Source organism: Malurus melanocephalus, unplaced genomic scaffold, assembly GCF_030028575.1.
Source record: "Malurus melanocephalus ecotype Western Australia unplaced genomic scaffold, MMel_1.1 scaffold_419, whole genome shotgun sequence".
Lineage (NCBI taxonomy): Eukaryota > Metazoa > Chordata > Aves > Passeriformes > Maluridae > Malurus > Malurus melanocephalus.
The window spans coordinates 480,758-507,881 of NW_026623651.1; the positions used below are offsets into that span (position 1 = coordinate 480,758).

General features: G+C 43.0%; 1 protein-coding gene across 6 annotated transcripts; it reads right to left on the reverse strand.

Annotated features, from left to right (window-relative positions):
- Positions 1-477: 477 nt before the first annotated feature.
- Positions 478-26,420, reverse strand: DHX9 (DExH-box helicase 9). 6 transcript variants are annotated; one of them, XM_057379716.1, is made up of 27 exons: positions 26,238-26,420; positions 24,029-24,169; positions 22,966-23,080; positions 22,610-22,722; positions 22,120-22,265; positions 18,752-18,798; positions 18,219-18,352; positions 17,458-17,547; positions 17,202-17,363; positions 15,786-15,863; positions 15,272-15,463; positions 14,501-14,642; positions 13,936-14,018; positions 12,663-12,819; positions 12,394-12,494; positions 11,579-11,792; positions 11,297-11,391; positions 11,075-11,148; positions 10,282-10,434; positions 8,530-8,690; positions 6,806-6,917; positions 6,110-6,217; positions 5,826-5,953; positions 4,513-4,742; positions 2,851-2,966; positions 1,414-1,614; positions 478-948 (listed from the first exon to the last, which is right to left on the reverse strand). In XM_057379716.1, exons 1-27 carry the CDS (start codon positions 26,346-26,348, stop codon positions 672-674), a joined length of 3,681 nt encoding a protein of 1,226 aa, XP_057235699.1. In that variant the 5' UTR covers positions 26,349-26,420; the 3' UTR covers positions 478-671. The 6 variants fall into 6 exon arrangements, with proteins under 6 accessions (XP_057235699.1, XP_057235698.1, XP_057235700.1 ...); XM_057379715.1 differs by having other exon boundaries at positions 6,056-6,217; XM_057379717.1 differs by lacking the exon at positions 26,238-26,420 and adding an exon at positions 25,874-26,183 and having other exon boundaries at positions 6,056-6,217.
- Between the last annotated feature and the right edge of the window lie 704 nt (positions 26,421-27,124).

Here is a 27,124-nt window from a genome sequence, read left to right on the forward strand (position 1 = left end):
CAATCCAATGTGTTCCCATTAAAGAACTACCTTCTTCCACATGGATATGGAGGAATGAAGCCTGACTGGGAATAGCAATGAACACTGCCCTGGGTGAAGGGAGCAGTTCAGGCTTCTGAGATCGCTYCAGGTTCTGCAGAGACCAGCAGCATCACATCAGTCTTGGAAAGGTATTCCATGTTCCTGCATGATCTGGATCAGCCAAAGATGTCATCATGGAGGGTCAAACAGCATGCAGCAGGCTGGCTGCAAAGGAACCAAGGGCTCCTTGGCATGGCTGGAAAAACATTGCAGCAAGGCCTTTTTGCACAGTTATTAGACAACGAAGTGAAATCCCACTGAGCCCAAGATGTGTTTTGGAATCTGTTTGGCAGGAAACACTGAAAATGTTTCCTCAGAATGTATCTCCAATATTCACAATTAGCAACAGMAGCCTTCRAAATCCAAACCCAAGCACAAAATCAAWGGTGTAGCATGTAAGTCTTTAGAAACAAACTCTTTATTAAGAATAAAATCATACAACTTGCAAGAAATTCCCTAAGAGCATGATATATTACAGAGCTGTACTTGTACTAAGGAACCAAAAAGGCAAACAAACTGAGAGGAAGAAAGGAACTTAGGAAGGAAATGCACTTTTGTTGAAGTGGAAAGACTTCACTGACCTTCYATCACTACCACCCGCCCCTGCCCATGTCCCTGTAGCCTCCTCGGTAGCTGCCGCCTCCTCGATATCCTCCTCCTGCTCCTCCTCGGTAGCCGCCCCCACCTCCGTAGCCTCCCCTGGGACTACCTGGGTATTCTCTTCCCGCCGAGTGCCAGCCGGAGTAGCCGTAGCCACCGTAGCCTCTGCCCCTGTGGCTGGAGCCACGTGCGTGACCTCCCCAGCCCCAGCTGCCACCGCCGTTGTCATAGCGAGCCATCTTGGGCGGGCGGGGGCCATCCCCAAACCTGGCAAAGAGGAACAGYGTACACTTGTGGCAATCTTACAAATTCCATTTCTTAAGGTTACAGGAACTGCCAAGATACTCAGCTAAGCCACCTCAATTTTCTGTGAACAGAACGCAGTTTAACTACAGTTGCACTTTTGCAACTTTTTCACTTCAGAAAAGTTTTCTCTGCTTCAGAAGCAAGGCATGGAAACAAGGGGCAACAGAGCTGTGCAAGCCCAGTCAAATGTGTGTTTTCTTTCCAGAAAAAGGTTTGCCCAAAATAAATCTGGATTATCTTTTCTTTAAAAGTCATTGTGTTTTGGAAGAGGGAATGACAGCTTTTATTCCCAAGAGCTGTGTGTCCTTGCTGTGGAAACGGGCAGTGATATTTCTTTGAGCACAAGCATTTCACACACACTCAGAGCACAGCAGTGAAACCGAAGCCTGAAGGCCTCCATCCCCACCCCTGAGCTCTGRCTCTCACCTGGTGCTGGCAGCCGTGAGCACCATCCCTGCAGCCGCCGGCCGAGACAGCTGCCGGATCACGTTCAGCATCCGCTCGTGCGCGGGGTCCAGCTGCTGGACAATCGAGGGATCTTTGGTCACTTCCACCACGAGGGCCTCCATGGCGGCACGCAGAGCGGTGATACAGGCGGCCGCCACGTGCGGCATCTTCAGCTTGATCCTACAGCACARAGAGGGTGTCAGAGCTGCCATGACTTCCAGGAGAGCACCTGGGAAGGAAGGGCTTCGACAAGTGGCTTTTCATTCAGCCTGAAACCTACACTGCCATCTCTGAAGTTCTAATTTGTCACTGAAGGGGTGTGAAATTCAGGAGGCAAATTTGAAAGATCCCTAAAATTCCACATTGTTAAAACATGTGCTCTTCAAATTTAACAAGGGGCCATGAAGATGGTCTGAGGGCTGGAACCTCTCTGCTCTGTAGACAGGCTGGGAGAGCTGGGGGTGTTCAGCCTGGAGAAGAGAGGGCTCCAGGGAGACCTTACAGCCCCTTCCAGTGCCTAAAGAGGGCTTTCAAAAAGGAGATACAGGCAGATAGCAACAGGACAAGGGRAAATGGTTTTGAACWGGTAGARGATGGGGTTAGATGGGATATTGGGAAGAAATTCTTCCCTGTGAAGATGCTGAGGCCCAGGCACAGGGTGCCCAGAGCAGCCGTGCCTGCCCCATCCCTGGGAGTGTCCAAGGCCAGGACGGGGCTTGGAACAACCTGGTCTACTGGAAGGTGTCCAACTGAGATGAGCTTTAAAGTTCCTTCCAACCAAGCCATTCTGTGATTCTATCATACCATACTCAGATAAATTCAACATGTAACCTCTTGCATCAAAACAGCAAGATACAAAAAACAAAACCAAACTGAAAACATGACACTCCAGCCCTCAAAAATGTTAGTGAATTAAGCTTAAGGAATTCTTTACCTCCATTGAGTGACTGGGAGTAAAAGAAAAAAAATCAACCATCCAGGTGGTATTTGGTGACAACCGTGAAATTTATGCTGCCAGAGGCATTTCTCTCCTCAAGCTGTGTTTCTGTGCCTTGYAAACAAGGTTTTCTCAGCCTTTGTCTGAGAAGGAGGTCCAAAACATATAGAAGGTCCTTCACTTACAGAGCAAACAACCAGCAGTTTTTATGGAAACTGCCTTGTCCTGTTTTCAGTTTAAGCAGATCACGTGCATGAAATAGGGCTCCAATAAACCCATCCTTTCAACACAGGAAACAAAGGTGACGCCTTCCCAACACACCTGTGACTGCTTGCTCTGGGGCCCCTGTTCTATAGACATTTGTGTGTCAGCRGACACTTCCCCTCAGTCAGGGAGTMWCAMCTGGATAAGCGTTGAGGTCCCTTCCAACCCAAACCACTCCATGATTCCATGATTCTGAGCATCAAGGAGATCCATACCAGTCATCTACCAGAATGAGCTCCCCATCTGACAGGACTTTCTTGGAGGCAAAGAGGAGCAGCTGCAGCGGGCTCACCAAGGTCATGGTTTTGGCAGAGATGGCTCGTGTTCGAATCTGTAGATGAAAGAGGAAAAGGACTCTTTAAATGGAAAACAGAGCTCTGTACCTTCCTCTGGACACTGAAAGCGGAGAATTTTGTAAAAAAAAAACTCAACAACACACAACAAAGCTAAGTATAACATTAGAAAATTACAAGAGCACGTGCACATACAAAATTAAATGCCAGGCAGAGGYTGACAGGGGTTCAGCACTGGCTGGTGTAACACCTCAACAAAAACTACCTTCCATTCTAAAATATTCACTTTCCGTGTCTGCAGTTATAGAGCTGAGGTTTTACAAGAGCCACCTCATGCTTTGCCTCAGCCTAAAAATGACCMAGGCACATCTGAATCTTCTTCCCACTTTCGACTGCTGGGGCTGTGATGAAAAGCTTTAGTGGGGTCCTACTCATGCAAGTGTGGAAGTTGCCAGACATCCACGTGTYATGTTACACTGACCTTGAGCCTGAACTTGAAGTGAAAACTTGGACAACATCAAGCCAGAGATAACAGCCCTGCTACATGGCTCCTGCACCTCAGTTTAAAGAGGGACAGATGAGGTACCTAATGGGGAGGGAGAGAGCTGCACACAAATCCTGCATCTCAGCCTCATCCTGGTGGCTGTCCAAGCCACTCTTAAGCCCCAATCTTAAGTCACTCACAGTCACACTCACTGTGTGTATTTCGGTTTAATAAAGCAAAACTTTTTTAGCTCAAACATCTTTAGTTGSGTTTAGGGGGTCTCACTTGAGAGAGATGGTCAAGGTGAATCAAAGGTCTGATCCTCCTGGGATCCTGATACTAAGGGTGAAGGAGAAGCAAAGCCTCACCACAGCTCTAAACTATGGATTGGGAATCCAAACTGTCAAGACAAGATCCCTATACCCAAAGGATTTAAAACTCTATTTATTGCCAAACACAGAAGCATTGCCTTCCTTTGCTCCTCGAGCAGCAGTAGCTGAGTTCATGATGGCCATCACTGGAGCACAGGAGAGCTCACAAGGGTCGCAGGGGACATGCAAAGGACATACACCGGATTCACAGGATGGAGGAAAAGGTCATGGATGGGTGATGCTTGGGAAATGGGAATTATTGTCAGGACAYGACAGACTACTCCCAAGCCAGAACAGGAGCACCCCACTGCCATGTTCCATGTTCCTGTTCTCTTCCCGGATTCATAAGTAGTGGAAGTGATAAGGGTCAAAATTCTCTGATGCCTAATTAGTATGGAAGAACTCCTAAAACAAACCCTTGAAAGAGATAATGATTTAGATCTTTCTCTATGACCTAGCTGCACAAAACATGCACAAAACTCACAGGAACTTTCTTATGCACCGCTGTTTCTACTGAAAGTGGCTGACTGAAAGTTACCAGGAGGCTGAGTGACACCATGACCACCTAACATTCACTTTCTGAACAGAAAACCAAAAATGAACACCCCTGCCCCCCAAAGACAAGTTAAATATTGCAGTCAGGCTTTTTTCCTTAGGACTTCTTTACCAAAAAAAAGCCTCTTGAGCCCTTTGGCAGCACATGATCAAGAACAAATCCAAAGTCACTACCTTCTCTCCAAAAACAAAGAAGGGTGATGGATACTTGATRTCCTGGCTGCTGAAAGGGCAGTTGACAGATGATTTGTGGATGAGAGCATTGTGCCCCTCAGTAGTAAGAATTTTCCTCTTCTCCTTGTGGTAGCAGACGTTGGGGTACACCCCAAAAGCCAGCAGGGATATTACAACATCCAGGTTGTTATCAGGACCAGTGTTGTTAAATGGTTGAGTCATCAAACATTCTGTTGGCAGAGAACAGAAGAGCGGCTCAAATCCACAGGTCATGTAGGAGAGCACAACAGAGCTGTTTGGGATCCTGAATCAATGCCTTTTCTCATTGAATCTACTGCTAGATRTGACCTCCAATGATCTCTGCAATCAAAGCATTTAAGTTCTACATTCAATTTTTTATTTTTTAATGGAGAATGAAAAGCTGAAAAACACTACAAAACACTACTACAAAGAGGTATTTTTCCCTCCCAAACTCTTCAAAAACAAGGAGAGRGGTTTGCCCAGAATGTGCTGTACCACAGTGTGTTTACTGTCATTTGTTTTGGAGACAGATCTTTTGGGAGAGGTTAGAATGGATGTTTTTATTAGTTCATTTGTTACAAACCTCCCCAGAGTCTCTGGTGGCTTGTTTTCAGGTCATCTTGCCCAGAAAGAAAATTAAGGATAAATGCAGCAGTGATCCTAACAGAATGAGGGGGAAAAAAAAAGGAATTTAATGGAAAAGAAAAAAAAAAAGAAAAGGAGGGGAGATAAACATCTGCTAAATCCAGACAGCCATGTCATTTCACTGAGCTCCTCAGCAACATTAGGCAAATTCAGAACCTGGTCAAGTTTAATAATTTTGTTTTTTTCTCTAGAAATGGGAATTATTTGGCACAATGTTGCACATCCCTCCTGTGGCACAAAACYAGGAAGTCACAGACCAGAATACTGTTCAGATCACACAGACTCCTCACTAAGGCATATGGCAAGAAAGGAGTGGGGAAGCACAGCACATTTGGGGGATGTAACAAGTGAAGGAGAAAGAAAATCAGGGATGTAACACTCTAAGGACAACTGCTTAATAAATTTGTAATCCTACAGCTCTAACCGCAGCCTCCAAAATCTCCCTGTGTTACACCACAGACATCACAACTTTAGGAAAGAACACCAAAATTCCGCCTGATCGCAGCTGTAAAAGTGGAGTAGTATTATGGCAAATCCACTATAGCTGCCCTGTGCTTGGATGCTCAATACAGATTATCCTGGTTATTTATTTATMATCTTAGAATGAAAAATGCAATCATTGAATTACTGAATCTAATCAGAATCACCTTTAGGAAAGCCAGAACTAATAAGTATGTCTTTCAGCTGGACTTTTGCTTCCCAGGTCATTCTAAGAGTGGCCATGCTGAGTCTTTTGTGTTCACAAAATCTTTTCTCTGCTTCTTCACCACCCATTCTGAAAAACAAACAGAGGGAATTAGAAGTTTGACCAAAGAAAGGAGAAGCCCATCCTGTGTTACCTATAACTTCCCATCACCTGCTGTGCCAGACAGCATACCTTGCATCATCCCAGGCTTGGAAGACAGAGAGCAAAGCTACATGATCCGAATACCTGGTCCCAGCAAAATTCCTGTGGACATAACCCAGGCGTTTGCCTTCATTGATGAAAGGTTCAGGGAAACAGGTGGCTGCAGAGATGGTACAAACAGCATCTCCCACACTGAAAGGAACCACAGAAGGGATCAGGATCATTCAGAGTTAGTGCTGCCAGCACCTGCTGCAGGTAKCAGGGGAAACTTCTCTGCTAGGGAACTAAGAATTTGGCCTTTATCTACTAGTAGAGTTCTTCACTGAAACACTTCCCTGGAAGTGCATGTTAAATTAGCTCTAAGTGCCTGCCCCATCATCCATACATCACCTTCTTCTGGTGAAAAGAAGCCATCACAGGGAMAAAGAACAGTCTTCTAAAGCAAAATGTGGGGATTAATTTTTCTCCTTATCTCAGTGTTAAATTCCATATCTTCCCACCTCTAGCTCACTGTTATACCTAGGTATGTCAAGTTCCACTCTTAATTCAGAAGTATTTAGCCTCCACTGTTGCCTGTCTGTTAACTGAATYTCATGACTGCTTTATTCCCTGCACTGGAAGCTATTTCTTCTCTGCTCTCATGAAGATTCAGTCACCTCTCCCCAGCTGCTGCATTTATTGCTCATCTAGATATACTGGTTCTTCTCCCTTACAGTGCATGTCAAAAGGCTCAGGAACCCAAAGAAACAAGAACTTGACCACTGAAACCACTCAACTTACTAAAAAATACAGCCCATGATCATCATCTTGCCCAGACGAGGTTCAATGGGAAGTTTGGCCAGGATTCTTCCAAGAGGTGTCAACTCATCGTTGGAATCCAGGGCATCAAGCTCTGAAACAAGACCCCTTCTTATCAAAGAGAGTTAGCTAAGCCCAGAGTTTTTAGATTAGAGATTCAGAGTTTTAATCGTTGTGTCTATATAGAGCTCCATTAATATTTAAGTTTAATGTTGGTTACGGTGTTGCCAACCTGATTTTCAAAACTGGTTTGAGGTCCAACAAGTTTAGGTTTACAGAGGTTTTACTACCTCCTCTGCAATTATTCTAATGACAATGTAATTCACATACATAATTTTCCATTCCTTTTTAGTTTGCTTCTGTACAAGCCCCTATTACACTATTAAACCATCTTTGATCTAATGAATCTAACCTAATTTCTGCCTCAGGAAAATCAAAGCAGCCCTGTCACAACCAGCTGTGAAGCCTTTATTGCAGTTGTCAAATCACAGAACCCTCTTTGCCAAAAGAGAACATCACATGCTCTCTCTTCCTTGAGGCTTTACCTACCTTTCTCCATTACCTATCACTTGGATTCAACCTCAAAGAAAAGAAGCTTTATAGCCTCAGCAATTAAATGGGAAAGGAAACATATAAAGGACTCCTTAGCCACCCTCAAATCAATTTTTCCTGGTATCTATTGAACCCAAAACCTAAAAATACCTCAAAGAATAATATGTTTCACCTTTCTAAGAATATACTAGCAGAGTACCTGCACTGAAAAATCACAGGTCATCCAGGAAAGAGAGGCATCTGCAGAATCAGCTATTTGGTGTTAGAGCTAAAAGCATTGGCCTTTTCCCCTGGCTCTGCAATTCCCAGCTGCGCAGTATGAATAGCATGAATAATTTTCAGAACAGGAAGTCATTAAACCTGCCTACATATCCCCAGCTATGTTTTTTCATTCTGCTCTCTCTCTTGTATATAAGCAACATAGGCCCAACACACAATTTYTCCATAAAAGCAACAATCAAATAGGCATTTCACTTGTTAAAAATTGAAAGAAGTGCTTATTTACTGACATTTACAAAGTGTGCTGAGGTTTGAGGTCACTTTTACGCCTTAAATCTAAGGCATAAATTTAGAGTTCTTTCCTGCTCTATTTTATTCATATTCTAGTTAGTTCCTTGAAATAAGTGGAGAGACAACTTAACCCACACCAYAGTTTCTTCTGTTTTTCATGCAGATTCATAAACTGGAGATTTAATTACTTGACAAAACTTGAGATATTGGGTCAGCATTTGTAAAAAGTGGTAATTATTTAATACACTACCAAACTCTGTTTTTTGGTACTTTTATGGCAGCTTTGTGAATGCCTCGAGCACTGGACTCAGTCTGTGACAAACACAGCAGTCCCACAGCTGGAAAACAGGAAGCTGGAAGCTAACACAAGTTACTGGTAAAACAACAAAACAAGCTCCAGTTTGAAGGCTCAAGTTTCTTAAAGGAATGGCACTCCRGTGGGAATTGAAGTATTTCTTCAGCTGCACAAGCCACTGCCACCCACACGGTGCCTCCAGGTTGTTGTGTCAACCACAACGTGCCGCTCCATCAATGCACCCAGAGGTGGCACAGCCGTTTGTCAGAGATCACAGACAAGGAAAACCACTTGGAGCCAGCTCCACTAGCACAGGATACCACACAGCCCCCTGGGCACTCAAGAATACCTCTCAGTGTGCGTTCCGCTTCAATCACCGCGTCCAGGGGGGGTGGCTCGATGGCTTTGGCCAAGAATTGCCCAATCCCTCCCAGTCGCAGCAGTTTGATGCTCAAAGCAATTTCATGAAGTGGAGTTCGAAACATTTCAGGCGTCATGTGAGTCTGAAGTCTGGAATGAGAAGAGAACAAAGCCCCGTTTCTCTGAACACAGGCTTTGATCACCATGAGGGGTCCTCCTGCCCTCCAAAGCAAACTCTGCCTCTGAGCCAACCCATCGGCTCTCTCTGTGCTCCTGGAACTTGGGCTCTTCTACCACAAAAGTCAGCACTTCTCCATTTTTCTTCGGGGTAATTTTAAACTGGGAATACAGAGGGAGTAGCCCTGACATCTCCACTGCCCGCTGTGGCTTCTGGCATGAGAACCTGCAGGGCTGGAGCACAATTCCCAGCATGGCTGTGTCGGGCCCCACATTTGTCCTTTACAATCCTCTCCCACTCTAAAGAAGCTCTTGCACTCCTGAGAGCTTTCAGCCTGGCCTACATACAAGCACTTCTCTACCTGTCCTTACATTGACTCCAAACAACCCAGTCTTCCTGCACATTGCTGCTTTGATCACTAAGAGTAAGTATTTATGCTGGATATTTTCCAAAGGTGGCGGGGTTTTTTTGGTAGGAAAAAGACTTGATGGAAACACATAGAACTCTTAAATCTTTAGCACAGTATCCTTATTGATCTTGCAGCTTGCAGGTTAAAATATGAGCTTCAAGAATTGACTGCATTGAGCAACAGGAAGCTAGAAAAGGTTTCAAAACACCTTGAACAGATACCTTGATTCAGCTGGCACCAGATTTAGATGGTATCTCTCAAAATACTATATGCACAAGTCCACACTCTTTCCCAAGCATCATGGAACTTGTTTATTTTGGGTTTATATTCTCTGAAGGAAAGTAACCTTAAAATCATAAAGTCCCATTATTACTTCAGTAGCCTAAAATCAGTTCACGGTCAAAAATCGTTTATGAAAATCACTGTACTGAACAGCAGATCTAAATAAATTTGAGGAATTCAAGCAGAGTTTTTGATCAACTGATGATTTCAAGAAGTTACAAAAAGCTGATCATCAAAACACAGCTATGATGTAAGAGCCAGCAAAARGGGCACTGAGACTTCCAGGAGATAGATCAGAGTGTAACAGCTGTGTTGCCTTCTCCAACCAGCAAAGAGATTTCTATGGTTCTAGAATCAGAAAAACAGTCTGGCAGAGACAAGAGGTCAAAAGTTTCAGCAGCAGGGAAGGTGCTGGAGTAGCAGGAAGGGGCTTCCTGGACACAGAATGGGAGAGGAAAGTAACCTCTGCCTTCCCTGCTTTTTACCACTTTCATGACAACATGGCCTGTTCCATGAGATGCCAGGTGCCCCCAATGTTTGAAGGTAAACAAGAGCCTTGTCCTCATGACAAAGCTCTTTTCGGCCTTGCCTCGATTCCCAAGCAGTACTGTTTTTCTCCTGAGAGGTTCAGCAGATTGCAGTAGATTGCAGTTCCTCATACTGAAATCATGAACTATTTATTCACTTCATGTTATGGGTAAAAACACAGCATATGTGCTTGTTTTTTTTAAGCCAAAGAACTGAGATATTTCACTGTGGACTGACATCATCTATCTACTCTCTGAGCTTTCTGCAGTTTGACCAGAAGCAGCACCCAATAGTTCCAGGAGAACTCCCTGAGGGTATTTCATTTCTGGAGAGCACAGACTCACCTCTCAAAGCGAGCTCTGCTGCACAAACGGAAACAGAACCCAGCTCGCACGCGCCCGGCTCTGCCTTTCCGCTGCTCCAAATTGGTTTTTGATGCCCAGACCGTGGCATAGTTTGTCATGTTGTTGTGAGCAGTGAACAGCTTCACCTTTTGCCTGTTACAGGAAAAAAAAACAACTTAAGATCAAAAGCTCTACAACTTCAGCCCTACCAAATAAGTTCCTATCTTGTTGCCTGCAGCCACACTGCTTTTAAGTCAACCACCCCTGAGCTTTGGCTAGTTGGGCATCAGTCTGGACACTAAAGCATCACACTCTTTCTAAAGCAGTGCCCCAAACTATTGCACAGAATTTGGGCAGTTCTCACAACTGCCCAAAAAGCTTAAAATTCTCATGAATTCATGAGCTCTCTCTCTYTCTCTTCTCTTCTCTGAAAACATGCWCAGCAAGGCAGGAACTGTAACAGACTACAAAAATGTTCCTCTTTTCCATAAGCCAGACACTGAGGGTTTATAAAACTCCTTTGGCAGATGACGTCTATCAAATTGGTGTGGAGACCCAGTGACACCTCACATGAATAGTGCCAGCATGACCAACCCAGCCCCCTGAGATGCCAGCGTGGTGTGTCACCATGCTGGCCAGTTAAAGACAATGCTAATTTGTCCTGAGGGAGCTAGAGTCCTCAAGCTCAGCTCAGCGAGCATGGGAACACAAGGCACTTCTGTGTGCTCCCAAAACCTCCTTTGCATTCGCAAGGGTAGGATTTATGAAACAAAAAGCTGCTTCATGAACTCACTTGCAGGAGTCGATAACAAAGACCACATCATTGATGGTGATGCTGGTCTCSGCAATACTGGTAGATAAAATAACCTATAAAAAACAGGAAATGCAAAGTGACATAACTGGGTCTGAAAAAGCCAAGAATGCACAGCAACGTAAACTACAGAATTTTTTTAATAAGTCAGCAATACATTCCCCCAAAAGCCCAACAGAAATGCACACAGAGAAGGCTCTGTACTTTGGTCACTCCAGGAGGCACAGGATCAAACACTCGACGCTGCTCCTCCAGAGGAACCTGGGAATGCAGAGGTAGAATCCTGTACTGATGGCCTCCTACAACAGGAATACAAGAAGGTTGGTAACTATGTGAATCTCATTTCTTCTTTCGACAACATGAAAATTTCTGGCCATTCATTCTCAAAACAAATTAGCTCCCTAAGCCACTCATCCAACTCCCATCTTCAYATAGCCAGTAGTGTCCTTGGGAAAAGATGAAATATAATAAAACAGCTGCTTGTACCAAAGCGTGGGTTCATTTCTAGATGCTTCTGCATGGTATAGATTAAGTTCCAGCCAGGCAAGAAAACAAGGACAGCTCCTGGGACTTTCAGAGTCCTGATATAAATCAGCAGGGCCTCAATCAGTTCAAAAGAAGTTTCTCTTTCGTTCAGCTGAGCCATGGAGTACTTTGTTTCTGGGCCATATTCATCGCTGCAAATAAGGTTGCAGTTGGCCTACAAAAAAAACCCCACAAAGGTAATTAATATAAATAAATTTACTCAAATTATGTCTGACCACGGAAATAAGAAAATGAGATATGTAGGTAGTTTTTTCTTTCAAGAAAAATGGCCAGTTTTTAAAACAAAAAACTTTTGAAAACAAAAGTTTCAAACCTACAAATTAGAAGTTGTGTATAATTCACAGTTTCTTGACAATGTATGTAAGCATTGACAATATCAACTGCAAGAGAAGAAGGGAGAAAATCTAAATTTTCACCCTAAAAAGCTACCACCAAGCTACCACCAAGCTCATATTTCTCTATTTTTTCTTCCAATGTCACCAATCTTCACTTTCAAAAGCATTTCCATTTTACTTTTAAAGAGAAGTAGGTTGACAAAACATGAGGACCTTAGCTTCAATGAAAAAGAAATTCTTCAGTTTACAAGGGCAAGGAGAAAATTCAGTTCCATTACTAAAGTTAACAGCAATCTCAGATATTAAAAATAGGAAAGCTGCTACAAATGCTTCACTTCAACAATGCCAAATGAATTACACTCAAGCAAGAGTACTAAAAATAGTACTTGTTTAAATTTTCACATTAAAATTCAAACATACATCATCATCTTCACCACTTTCTTCATCCTTCTCTTTCTTCTTCTTTTCCTTTGGTGGAGGGACAAACTGAGTCATTTGAATACAGTCTTCCAGAAAATAATCTGCAAGGACAAACACATGATCAGGACTGCCTGCCAGAAGCCTGTGCAAGGGAATATAATTCTTTACACCATTTCTCAAGAGTCTCTTGATATAAATCAGGATGGTCCAGAGTATGAAGGCAAGACTGATAAAAACTAAAGTTCTTGCAAGTGCAACCAGTGATTTACCTTGGACAGGAAAGGTTCTCCCGTAGACCTCGATGATGGGACAGTTGAAGAAGTATTCACAGAACATACTGGTATCAATGGTGGCAGACATGAGGACAACCCTGATTTCAGGATATGCCTGAATAACATCCCTCAGTACCACCAAAAGGAAGTCAGTCTGCACAGAAAGAGAAAAATAGCATAATTAACTTCACATCCACAAAAAGCAGTATCTTTCCAAGAAATCAGAGGGAATGMCACATTTGCTGAGCAAGAGAAGCAACAAGTAGCACAAGAATGTTCTGAACCCAGAAATAGTTGTCAGTGCTTTATTTTGACACTACTGCAATGCCTGGGATAAGAGATTTTTAGGATTTCCAGTGTTAAAGAACAGTTTTCCTTTTCTCCAAAAAATAGTTTGCTTCCTTCCTAACAATACACTACAACCCCAGGTCTTTTTAAACTTAGCTTACATATAAAGTAGCCATAGTTCATAAAATAAATAGGAATTATTCAGTGCAGGTGTGTGTGAAGTTTGTAGTTCTGTTTAAATATGACATTTATTTAGTTCTGCCATGCAGTTAGACAGGCCCTCAGTTCAACAGACAAATTCCAATCTCACTCGAAATTTCCAAACTTGTATTTTACATTATTAAYGTACATTCAGTAGATGAAGAGATGCATCAGAAAAATGTGTGTTGCAATTTTATCCAAATGAGTCCCCAAATTCTGACCAAACAAGCTTAAACATGTCAGAACTTCATGATTTCTCTCACTCGTGGAATGACAAAGCTGAAAACCATACAGAATAATCAAGGGGACATAAAATGTTTCCCGTTTCAAATTATATTCAATACCTCTCATAATTCTATTATCAACTTGTATTTTACTTCATGTAAACCCTGAATATCAATGTATCACTAACAAGACTGCGGGTTCTGTTATTACCACTAGTAATACAAYAGTGTCAGTAGAAACAGCACTGCAAAATAACAGTGACATTCAGCGTGCTCCCCCACTCGGACAAGACGTGTTTGCACTGTGGTGTTCCACCTTCAAGAGAAGACCAGGACACAGGGGATCCTGACAGGAAAATTGTTAGAGGGCAGCAAGGAGGCACAAGTCCTTGCTCTGCTAATCAGTTAAGGAGTAATTAAGAGTTTCTAAAAATCTTACCAAAGAAGGAAAACTCACACATCTGACACTGAGTACGACACAGTTTCCTCTCACTACACACAGAGAAGTTAGAACAGAAGCATAGAGAGATTAAGACTGTCATCACCAGCTAACTCACATTAATGTCTCTCTCATGGATCTCATCAACAATAACATGACTAATGCCACGGATCCCAGTCTCCACCTTTCTCAGAAGAACACCTAAACCAGACACAGCATATAAATGTTCATGTAACAGTTCAACCTTCCCCCTCCCAGCCCCTGCTTTAAAAATCAGAAAGTGTGCACGCTGCCCAGTCCCTTTTCCACCCGCATCTCTGGTATGCTTTCCTTTGTACAAGTCACAGTGAGGGCATGAAGCATTACTACAGGAGAGACTCTTCCCTCTTTCCCACCCAATGCTGCTTCCCCTTCTATCTTTTAAGGACAATCAGTACACAGCGATTTTATCTCTTTATGGGATTATTTCTGTGTGATATTAGACCTGTATTATCAGACTTCCAAACAAAAATATTAATTTTCCTTTGCACAAAGGCATATCAGCAAACTTCTATCCAAAAAACTCTTTTCAATCTTCTAAGGAGACTTCATAAAAATTTTAATCTGACCATATTCTTGCTTTTGCTGCTAACTCAAGAGTTCAGACCCATGACAAGCTCCAAACATAAGGAACCAATACACACCTACAGTGCAGAACATGATGCTGGCATGCGGCCGAGGGAGCACGGATTCGAACCGCACGCTGTACCCACAGCTCTGCCCAGGYTCTTCTCCCCTCTCATAGGACACACGCTCCGCTACAGAAACTGCGCTGATCCGCCGGGGCTGAGGGGTGGAAAAGTTTTCCCTAACTTAATGAGGTGGTTTTAGAAGTTTATCACAACACCACTAAAAGCAAGAAAAGAAATTATAAATGCTACAGGTGTCCTGTCCTAAGATTCCTGTACAAAGTWATCTTTAAACACTAATATTGTAACAGCACAAGGGTTTTTCTTGCATATGAAATTACAAAAGAGGGATATAAGGATAGAAGGCMACTACCAGCTGGCATTTCCCAAATCCTTTGCCCTCCATCTGCTGAGAGTTTTCACCAGAGCAATGTTCAAGCCAGATTATCCACACTGTAGGTCCATGAAATAACACTTCAAATGAAAATACACGRTGCTGAAGTTTCTCCTACTTATATTGCTGAGGAGGTATCTTTATTAACCAATCCTGCAATCATAATAAGGTCCCTCCCACCAAGCCTTCAATCCTTCTAGGCCAGGTTCGATGGGGCCTGAAGCAACCTGGTTTAGTGGGGGTGACATTGCTGCCCATGGCAGGGTGTTAGAGTGAGATCGTCTTTAAGGTCCCTTCCAACCCAAACCATTCCATAGTGCTGTGATTTTACTCTAAGCAACAGGTGATTTCTCATCCCCCCCACAGAACTGCAGTTCGGCCACATTCCTCACCTGTGTCACCACTATGTTGCACTCAGCAGCTCGGTTGGTTCTGATGTATTCGTCCAGGATGTACTGGGGCACTTGGGTGGTTTTGCCACAACCGGTGGCACCACGGATGACAACAACAGAATTGTGACGGACTGTGTCCAGAATTTCACTTTCAAAATTCTTCAGTGGTAGGGCCGCTCTCTCTTCGTGGATCTGGGAAAAAAAAAAAATCCTGGACATTTCAAAAATCTCCAGCAATCAGCCTGTTCTGCTCCACATCTATACTTTACCTCCCTTTTCTACCCTTTTCCCTTAMATAAAGGAAAAGCTGACCAAGAACAGGTCATAGTTTGTATTTTTTCCTGGCACAGCACAACTCATCCCCACATCCACCCCAGTGGAACACCCAGCACTTCCAAAAACATGTGTGTACATGTGCTGAAACCCAGCTTTGCATGCTTTGTGCTATGTTCAGCCCCTTCTGGAAAACCAAGAGTCTTGTACAAGGACAACAGGTGTCAGTGAGCRCACTCACCCKCTGTAATTCCCGATCCTGCTCCAGACGGTACACGAAATCACTTTTCAGATGCATGCTTATTTGCTCCGGAGTGAGCTGGAAGCACAAGACATTGTTTGGAGGCTTTTTGACCCCTCTTCTTTTTCAYATCGTAATTTCAGTATTGGATCAGTCACACCAACATCRTGATACCAAGYATCAATAAAAGATCATTTCCTAAATAACTCCGTGAAATCAATTATGCCTATCAGCTGTTTTATTTCATTCATTCATTCCAGTATATTAATCATTCATCCCCAAAGAAGTCTCTCTGAAAGACCCAAAACACTGGAAAAGATTGTTTAAATTTAAAACACTTTGACTGCTTGAGAAGCACACTATTCAGCAGGAAGCCAACGAGATGACGGTTCAAACCAAAAGATGGTTTTTAATACAAGGAATGATCTTGTGTAAGCACAGTGTATGTGCATGTAAACACAAACCCACCCTYAGAACAGCAACTGAAAAGAGAAAAATCTGCAAGCAACTCCTGCATTTAAAACTGCGAAAGCKTTCTGAAGAAATGCAAATTTGTTACCAAAGGGCTAGTTGCTTTTACTGCAAATAAGTCACTTGCACCAACCAGAACTTTATTGGATAAATCCTGAAGAGATTTGAAGCCAGTTCAATTTGCAATATTCATATTGGTTATAYGTTTTATGCAGCAACAGCTGTATTTACATCAGTTCCACATATTTTTTTAAAAAGCGATATACAATCAATGTTAAATTAATGTAATTTATGGAAAAAAACTCCAGCWGAAAAATTATTATTATTTTGGCCATAAGCAATCTGGCTGTTGTAGGAAAAGAAAGTTCTTGCCCTGAGAGTCTTTTCTGACCAGTTTATACCAGTCAGACCAAATTAGCCTCTGAACYTGGGAAAACAGTAATTCTTTCCCTTCTCCTTCACTCTATCATGCCACATTATTGCTTTTCATCTGTTCTGTGCTGAATGGGACTAGAAATTACAAAAAGTAAGRAAGTTGGTTGCTTGTGTAGGGGCACTGGCTTGGAGCAGTTCCTCCTCCCAGAAAAAAAAGAGTCTGAGCATGGAAGAATGGGAAATAGATGCAAGAGAATTATAAAGAACATGCCCACGAGCTTACCTTGTAATTTCAATTATAAACTTTGTATGGGCTACACAATARTGGGCAAAAGGTGAAACAAAGCTGAGAATTGGGACATCAAGACACTGCTGCTCAAGACCTGATAAAACATGAAGTAAACACAAAGAACTCCCTGTCTCCAGGTCAAGAAGGGAAGAAATTTTATCAGTGGACTGTCTTCTTCTTTGAAAGAGCCCATACTTTCAAACCTGGCAGGGTAGAAGCATTTAAAAGCTCCAGAAGCATGGGGAAATCAAGCAACAGAGCAATTTTTTAAGCTGTCTTACATTTGCCAGAGGACCCTCATCAATATTGCARCCAGTCCAAGGGTTCCAGTTGGAATGAGGTGGTGACCAGGGAACAACTCCCATATGACTTTGTCTCTGCGATGGTTCAAAATGAGCCAACTTTCCAACACTGATCAGAACTGGATTACTGGGATCTTGAGGCTATAAATCCAAAAGAAGAGTGACCAAAGGCAGATAAATTATTAAATGAGTAGGTGTGACGTTTCATACTGGAATATCTGAACCACACACTCACCGCAGGCACGATCTCCAGGGACAGTTCCCGAACAGTCTTCCGCAGATGATTTTCTAAGTCAGAAGACAGTGACACCTCATAGGCTTCCAACTAGGAAATATTTAAAAACTACACGTCAATATACACAAACACACAAGCGCTGAAGCCAGAACTGTGGGCTCCTAGAGCTGAACCATGAAACACCTCCTTGTGAAACAAGTATCATGAGTTCAAAATTCACATTCTTGAAATGTTTTGCTGACTTTTCATTGAATAAGAATTTGTAAGCTATTTTAAAATATCTGAGTTTAATTTCAGAAGAACACATCCCCAAACTTGCAATCAAATACTTAAATAACATATATTCTTTGGTATGTGCATGTATATGTATATGTATATGTATATGTATATGTATATGTATATGTATATGTATATGTATATGTATCTGAATTGCCAGAAAATGCTCATGTGACAGAGAATTAATCCCAACAGCCAATCATAAACAGAAATATTCAAACTTGTAGAAAAATTATACTGAAAATAGCATTTGTTACAAATCCTACTTTGTTTAATAGCATGTAAAATTAGTTACTGCTCCAGTCATATACACATGGAGTTATACTACTGATCCAAATCACTGGCCAGAATAGAAACAGTTGCTGAAGAACAAAAATTATTAATAACCTGTAAGACGTTAAATAGGGAGAGCAAACTCTTAACTCACTCTTTTTCTAAGAGAGCTTCTGTGTTATGAAATGAGCTGCCCCTCCTGCCAAACTCACCGATTCTCCTTTCTTCTTGGTCTGCCCAGAATAAGGCTCAATGACACCCAGGTGGTAGAGCTGTCTGACCAGGGAAAGGGCACAGGACTGTGCCGCCAGCTTTTTGTTTGATCCGTGCTCACGACTGAAAATCCCTGCAGCACATAGAGGTCACAGCTGTAGCAGCTGAGGGGAAAAGCAGCTTCCACAGAAGAGACTACTCTGAACTGGACTCTACACTCAGAGAAGGTTTCATGGACAGTTTCAAATCTTGATAAATACATAGTTCCAACATAAAATCCAACCAGGCCCTTCCATCAGCCAGCTCACACCGGCTGTGTGATGTTACTTACTGGTAAGTCCTGTGAAGTTGTTCTGCATCCAGTGACTAAAGAAGTACAATTATCCAATACCACCCAGCAACATCACACAAATGATCCTTTATCCATGGAAGTGGCTCCAACACATAATTATAATGAACTCTGTACTCTCAAATGTTCCTCTATACCAACACCCATCTCTTACTAAGTTAAAAAGTAAATAGGAGCACTTACTTCTGCCCAGCTGCTTCACATAAATGTTCATTTCCGCATAAAAGCTCCTGCAACAGAAAGAAAGAATAAACGTACAATTATCAATAGCTGACACTGCAAAAATATTTACTCTTTCCAATATTTCTAGGCAAAGATCTCTTTCCTCAATCAGAAACTCTCAATTCATCAATGACCAAGGTAAAATATTGGGCTGCTTTTAGTCCCTTTAACCCCAAGTTAGTAGGTAGCAGACCTGCCATCACCAAAGCCAGTAGATTTGATAAGAGGAGTCCTGAATAGGCCACTGTTTAGCATTGAAATTTAAAGTCATGTTATAAGGAAATATGCTCTGAGCTGTCCAAGCTTAAAGCAACATTTATAATGCAGGTGGGACGTTAATGAACATTAACATGCATCCCAATGTACCATTAACTGTATCCCACATCAGTATTGGTTTAACACTAATATAACCCAATAATAGCCAGTGTTTAATGACCAGATGCAACATTTAATACAGCATTTACTCTGCTTTTTGGGACACATATGATCAGCTCAGAGCACAAATGAAACGAAACTAGGCCCATCAGTCAAAAAAAAAAATTGAACTTATCTGCACAGGAGACAGAACACTTGAATTTGCATGGATTTCCATTTCCTTATTGCCATGCTCTGGAAACATCAGAACTTGAGTAACAGAGGTACAGAGTAACTGAGTTACTCAAGGGTAATTCTGGTAGCAAATCCAACAGTGTGCTTAGAAGACATGTAACCAGTTCATTTAAAAGGGAAGTGGCATATTAAACACAGAATCAAAGGACCATGGAATGGTTTGGGCTGGAAGGGATCTTAAAGACCATCCCATTCCAAACTCCTGCCATGGGCAGGAACACYTTCTACTATCCCAGAGTGCTTCAAGACCYGTCCAACCCGGCCTTGGACACTTCCAGGCATGGGGCAGCCACAGCTGCTCTGGGCAATCTGTGCCAGGGCCTCACCATCCTCACAGGGGAGAATTCAGGCTTTAAAAAAAAAATCCTCARCAGAGGAGGATGGAAATCACCATCCTTGTTTTTATTAATCCCAAACCTAAGCCTGTATTTGCCACATGAAATATTAAAACCAAATTCTTGTAACACAGAATTTAAACTGGTGAATGTGACTCAAAGTGTATGACTGAAGTTTATTGGACTGAGATCCTCTTTGGAAACTAGGCTTTAGCATTTTGCACAGCTGCAGGCTGTGCCTTGCACCTGTGTTCTTCATTTTTGGCTGCAAACAAACAATAAAAAAGGTTAAATGAGTGATTGAAATTTCAGGTTAGACGACCTTCCTGTGCTAATAGCAAACTGACCTTCAGGCACAGTGGCTTCAGGGGTCAAAGGCCACTGGCTCTCAGGGACACAACAGCCACCTAAGACACCGATGACAGTATGTTTCTCAGCCAGGCCTATAGTCAGCATTCAATCTCATTCTCCTCCACCTGAGGGGAGAACAGCAACACCAGAAATCAGTTTGCAGCAGAATCTCTTGTGATTCCCTAGTCCAGCCTCAGCAGCCCATTTTTGAGCAGGCACAGGTCTGTGGTGTCGCTCTTCAGCAGGAACAGAAGGAGACACAGGCATCCTAACACAGAAAAGCCACATTCCATCCCTTAATATGAGTTCATGCTTTGTATGCTAGGAGCGCCATCTTTATATTTACATCTCATATACCCTCCTGTCATAATTAAAGTTTCCAAATTAAAATTTTCCAGCTATTAAGTTCTTAGATCATTAATATGATTAATTGACAACAAATCTCTGAGAGCACAGCTGACACATCTGTTATAATCTCTCTCTCTGATCGTTACCTAAAAAAAAAACCCAAAACAGACTGGCAAGACGCATGACAATTGGTATTTCTTTTAAAAAAACCCAACAACCTAAACTATATTATGTCCTCAAGACTCCAAGAACATCCCTCTCCTGTTACACATACCAAAAGGATTAAATCAGCAGTTCCCCAACAGTCTGAATCAGCCCTAGAACACATTAGGATTGTTTCATGCCTATTTGATAGTGAATAGCCCCTTCTGCCATTTCATCCAGGGCAATCCACACAAGCTTCCCTGAACTAAGAGTAAATAGTAAACTCTAAAATGCCCTCCAGAAGAACAACAACCAGGCTGAGAAACATACTGTCATCTGTATAATTTCATTCTGCTCAAAACTAGATAAATTTAAACACATTTGGCTTAATGCTTTCATCTGCAGAAGGTGTAACAAAARATGAACTGCACAAATACTCCCTAAGCTACAGGATAAAAGAAATGTTCAGAAGCTATGCCTGCAACAAGCATAATTTAAACTCCTAATACTGTACAAACTAACTTTTTATGCCATGCACTTGGGTGAAGGAAATGGCCTTGCCTGAGAGATATAAATGGAGATGAAATTACTTGAAGAGAGGTTTTAAATGAGAATGTACAACTTTCTGCACCAATACACATCTCTCAGATGTTCAAATTATTGGCAGACTCAATAACAAAAGAATACCATAAGTCCTGCAAGTGAGACTCTCATGAAAGACTATAATAAGAAAATTCTCTTGTCTTTCTAAAAATATTAACTCTCATAGAACACAAGTTTATATAATGAAAAAAGCCCAACCCCAAACCCAGGCAGGAGAATCTAGCAGCAGCATGCCATTGTTTCCAGCCACARAACAGCATTATATTTCATCAGAAATAATATACTGTCCTAAAGTCTGAATGATTGGTAAAGACTGTTCCTAATAGAGCTAAAATATTAAAACTATCAGTTCTTTATGCACAGTCTGTTATGAGCTATTTTCATTTGGGAGACGCACATGCAAATTCTCTGATGGAATGGCTAAAAGTTATATAAGAGTAATATCCAACTGGTCTTAACTGAAACTTAAGAATCTCAGAATTCCTTTGTGAAGATTCTGCCAAACTGTTTTCTTTAAAAGAAGATTCCATTACCAGAAAATGATAATAAAAATAGAAATAAAATGTCCTTAAAGCACATTGCTACATCAGCAAGTTTAAATATTTGAGATTTATTTAAAATGCACAAAGGCAACAACAGTCACAGAACAATTACCACAAGCAACTGAGCTCTCTTTTTGTTCACWCTGACACCCTAGCAGATGGCTTCAGCACAGAAATCAGTTCAAAAGCTACATATCCTGAATTTCTCAGAAATGTCTTCAATCCCTCAGATCTCACCACTGAGGCTCCTCAGCCCCATATCAATATTTAGGGAAGTTTCTGGTCCTGGCAAAGAACACTATGGTTCTATGTAGCACTGCAAGTAAGTGTGAATGGCCACTGTCCCCAAATGTATTTTGAACCCTACATACACAGGTGGTGACTAAAACTACCAAACCTGTTGTGATCAGGGCCCATTTCAGTGTATTTATATTCTTCCTGGATCTTCTCCTTTTGGAAATACTGGTTCAGACGTGCCTTGGCATTTTCCAAGGTCCAACCCCCATGAAGATCTGCATTTAAGTCCACTTCTGACTCTGAGGTCTAATATAGAAAAAAAGATTATTTACTAGTTTAAACATTCTTACAAGTCTTCAAAGTAACTCACCTAGATGCTATAAAATACTAAAAAGTCTTCAGTAATTCCTTATTTTCAGAATAAAATGCCTATACAAACTCCTGGATGTTCAGAGTATCCAGAGTGATTTATCTGTTCCTAGCTTAAACAAATTACCTTTATTTAAAGTCAACAAGTAAATCTGCAGCTTAAATTAGTAGCAAAATATTAAAAGAAAATTGCAAGCTTGATTATAGATACAAATAACAAATTAAAGGCGATGAAAGATGCCCATTTAAGAAACAAAGGAGAATTCCACTGCATGACTTACCTCCTGCACTTCTTGCTCCTCTTTCCTCGAATAATAGTCMTGCAAGTTTGCACCCCGATCCCACTGAGCTCCATGACTGCCACAATTGCCGGGTGCCGCACTTGGTCCATTGCCTACCACACAGAAAAAAATGAACAAAAATAAAATAACTCCCCAGAATATGTTCTTAGCAATGGAGAGGCAGTGAGGGACTATCTCGACAGGCCATGACCAGTCTCTCAGATCTCATGCAGTCATCCACACCTCTGCCTCAAAATTGTGACTCTGGTGTCCTGTCTGCAGAGTGATGCAATTTGGGAGTGAAACCATCACCCAAATACATTCAAATACTCAGAAATTACAGTTTTCAGTCTTACCTATTTCACTTTTTAAAAATGAATGTGGAGGAAGGGGTTCCCCGAGCGCTGAACTGGAACCAGTGACATCTCTAGCTGCTTCTGGTCCTCCAGKGGGGGTATCACATGCTGCTGGCTAGGGAAGGGAATGAAGGACAACCTCAGCACATCAGTACAGAACAAGTCATTTTWTTACTTAGCTAGAAACTGTTCAGGCAGTTTAAAGAGCTCAGGCAACATTATCCCCAGTAACTATGCAATAGTAGCAACCTCAATAGTAACACAACTATGAATATTTAAAGACTGAACTGCCATGAAACTAATTGGCACAGCAAAACCAGAATAGCAGTCCTGTTCCCACTGGGTTCCACCTAGGCTGATGAGGCAGGGAGGCTGCTTCCACTGAGAAAACTGATAGATCCTTAATGGAGCACTGGAAAAAGACTCTTCCCCTCTCAACAGGTAACACATAACTTCATGCTTTATTTATTTTCTTCTGTACACTTGTAGTGACACAGTTATCCTCCTCCTCCTCAGCCTTTAAGTGATARTCACTGCTGAGAGTTCACAAAACATCATAAAAAGCAGTGATTGTGTTACACACCAAAAGCATCTATGGTTAAAAATAGTCACATTTTCAGTGTCTGGTTTGATATATCTGATTATTATTTTGTTTGGTTTTGRGCTTTTTTAAAGCACACAGGATTACATATATATATATATTATAAYGTACTTCTAAAGATTCCCAGTGTCAGGTGTGAGTACTTTAAAGCCAGGCTACACCTCATAGGGACTCTGAACTCTTTCCAGCCTCATCAAYTTTGCAGCCCAACATGCAGCTGTATTTACCAGATCTCCCCACAGCATTCAGCTGGACTTGATAATCTCAAACATCTTTTCCAACCTAAATGCGTCCTCGACTCCATGATACTCTGTATGTGTCCCAGCCTTCTGGCAGTGCAAGAAGTCCCTCACATCCATCACTGCACAGGGGCACCAGACTGAATTCCAGGGATGAAACACAGCCGGGAGCATGGCCCCACAGCGATAGATTAGTCTTTGGTAAGGAGAAAGAGCAGCTTACTCCAAAAGCAGGAATTTCATTCTTCTTCACTTCATTCACCCGCACTAAGTAGTTGATGAAGTCTCGGGCAGCGTTGCTCTGCGCATCCTTCTTGTTGGTGGAGTTGCCCATGCCGACGTAGTTGAAGCCTTCCACTCGGACCTGCAAGGTACAACACACAGCACTGGCACTTGCAGCTGAAAGGGGCCTAGAGACAGCAACACCAACTGGAACACTAAATCCTGGCCGCTGATAAGTACAGCAGAAATAATAATACTAAGTATTGTTACATATGATGATATATAGCTACGTATTTCTGTAGGTTTTGAAAAGCAAACCCCCCCATTCTGAGAACTTCTCCTCTCAGAGCACAAGTGCTTCTCAAAACCTCATGGAAGAAGAAAAATCAGTGTAGGAAGGAACCCTGKCAACACAGAGCAGCAAACTCTGCCCAGGCTCACTTTCCTCAACCTAAATCCAAACCCTTGSACAACAAGAAGTGATCTTGTGTCCACTCAGCTGTAGCTCCATGTTCTTGCAGCTACATAGATGTGATCTATTTCTGATTTTTTTTTTTAACTTTATACACTGGACAACGGTACCTCCAACCTTACAGTAATCATACCGGATTCACAGCCATCGTACCAGGCTGTGAAAATCAGAAAGAGAGATGTTCAGAGAGATATTTCAGTCAGATTAATCCTTTCACCTGTTAAATTTCCATGCATGCTCACGGGGCATCAACATACCAAAACCAGAACAACAATATTTATATATTGTATAATATACAATATACATGTATAGTGTGACTCTTCACAAAAGCGTAGAATGACAGAAGAAGGGGCAATGGCTTCACACTGAAGAGGGCAGGGTTAAACAGGATATTAGAAAGAAATTGTTCCCTGTGAGTTTGGTGAGGCCCTGGCACAGAGTGCCCAGAGAAACTGTGGCTGCCCCATCCCTGGAATAGTCCAAGGCTTGGAGCAACCTGGGATAGTGCAAGGTATCCCTTGCACTGGATGGGGGTGGAACTGGATGARCTTTARGRRCCCTTCCAACCCAAACCATTCCATGATTCTGTGAATATATCTATTCATACAACCATTCCATCWGAGTAATGCTCAACCTGCTATAATACCTTGAATATTGCTTTAATGTCACTGTGCTTCTTAGTTTTCTTACTGACATGGAAGACAAACAAGAGGGGAAGGGTAAAACGACAAATTTAAGGTGTTTAGTGCAAATCCATGGCATCACTCATGAACTGATCTGTTCTGCACATGGCCTCACACTTAGTGCCAGCTACCTGTCAGGGCCAATCTGAATTCACAGCTCCCACATTCCCAACATCCAGAGGCAGGAGTAAAGTACTATTAGAGYAGTGAAGAGTAGCAACCATTCCAACAAGAATTCTTTAATGCATTTCTTCTCAAATTCAAGAGCAGGCCAAAGCTCTTGGTGAAGCTGACACACAGTACCCCTCGGCAACTATCTTAACTGCAAGAAGGGTCATACACCATCCTTAAATAAACAGACACACACCACCATTAAATAAACSAATCCCTTTTCCCTGTAAGAGCGTCGTTCCGACTGCTTCTCTCCTTTCACTTATTTCACACCGCATACACGCAGTCAGGACCCCCTGGCTCAAAGCGGCTCAGCCCTCCCCAAGCCCTCGGCCTCCAGTGACTCCCACCCAGGCCAGGCAGGGCCCAGACCCCGGACAGAACCACAGACCCCCAGCGACCTGCTCCCAGAGCCCCGGSACTGATCTCACGCTCTCTGCGGCAAAGCCCCGTGTCCGGCCCGGCACGGTCCTCGGCAGCACCCCAAGACCCCGGGCACAGCCGAGAACCCATCACGGACCTCAGACCCCCGGCAGCGCCCCCCATTGCCTCGACAGGGTCCTCAGATCCCCAGCAGAGGTCCAGGTCCATCTCGGCAGCGTCCCCAGACTCCCGGCATAATCCAAGTTCCTCTGGCTGTGCCCGGACCCCCGTCACGGTCTCCAACTCCCCGGCACAGCCTCGGCAGGGTCCCAGACCTCCTCATGGCGCTCAAACCGCCGACAGAGCCACTACAACACGTCCAGAGCCCCGGAAGGGTTCGTTCAGGGTTCCGGAGGGCCCCAGCGCCCCTGGAGATCCCCAAACCGGCGGCACAGCCCTAAGCCCCCCTCACGACGCCCAGGACCCCTCACGGCGCCCAGCCCGGCGGAGCAGGCCCGCACCTCGCAGAGGAAGGTCTGCCGGCCGCGGCCGCCAGCGGCGCGGATCTCGTAGGCCGGCATCASCCTCCTCCTGCCGCACCAAGCGTACAGGTAGTTCTTCACGTCCCCCATGGCCGGGGCTGGGGCACCGGGGCAGCGCCGCCCGSCCCGCAGCAGCAACGAGCGGCAGCGCCTGCGCGGGGCCCGACGGCGGCCGGGAGGGAGCGGGGAGCGCCCGGCGCGTTTCTCCGTCCTCCCTGCACCGCCCCGCCAACGCTGCCTTCTTTGAACCATCATCTCGTTGGCTTCCTGCTGAATAGTGTGCTTCTCAAGCAGTCAAAGTGTTTTAAATTTAAACAAYCTTTTCCAGTGTTTTGGATCTTTCAGAGAGCCTTCTTTGGGGATGAATGATTAATAYACTGGACTGAATGAATGAAATAAAACAGCTGATAGGCATAATTGATTTCACGGAGTTATTTAGGAAATGATCTTTTATTGATACTTGGTATCACGATGTTGGTGTGACTGATCCAATACTGAAATTACGATATGAAAAAGAAGAGGGGTCAAAAAGCCTCCAAACAATGTCTTGTGCTTCCAGCTCACTCCGGAGCAAATAAGCATGCATCTGAAAAGTGATTTCGTGTACCGTCTGGAGCAGGATCGGGAATTACAGMGGGTGAGTGYGCTCACTGACACCTGTTGTCCTTGTACAAGACTCTTGGTTTTCCAGAAGGGGCTGAACATAGCACAAAGCATGCAAAGCTGGGTTTCAGCACATGTACACACATGTTTTTGGAAGTGCTGGGTGTTCCACTGGGGTGGATGTGGGGATGAGYTGTGCTGTGCCAGGAAAAAATACAAACTATGACCTGTTCTTGGTCAGCTTTTCCTTTATKTAAGGGAAA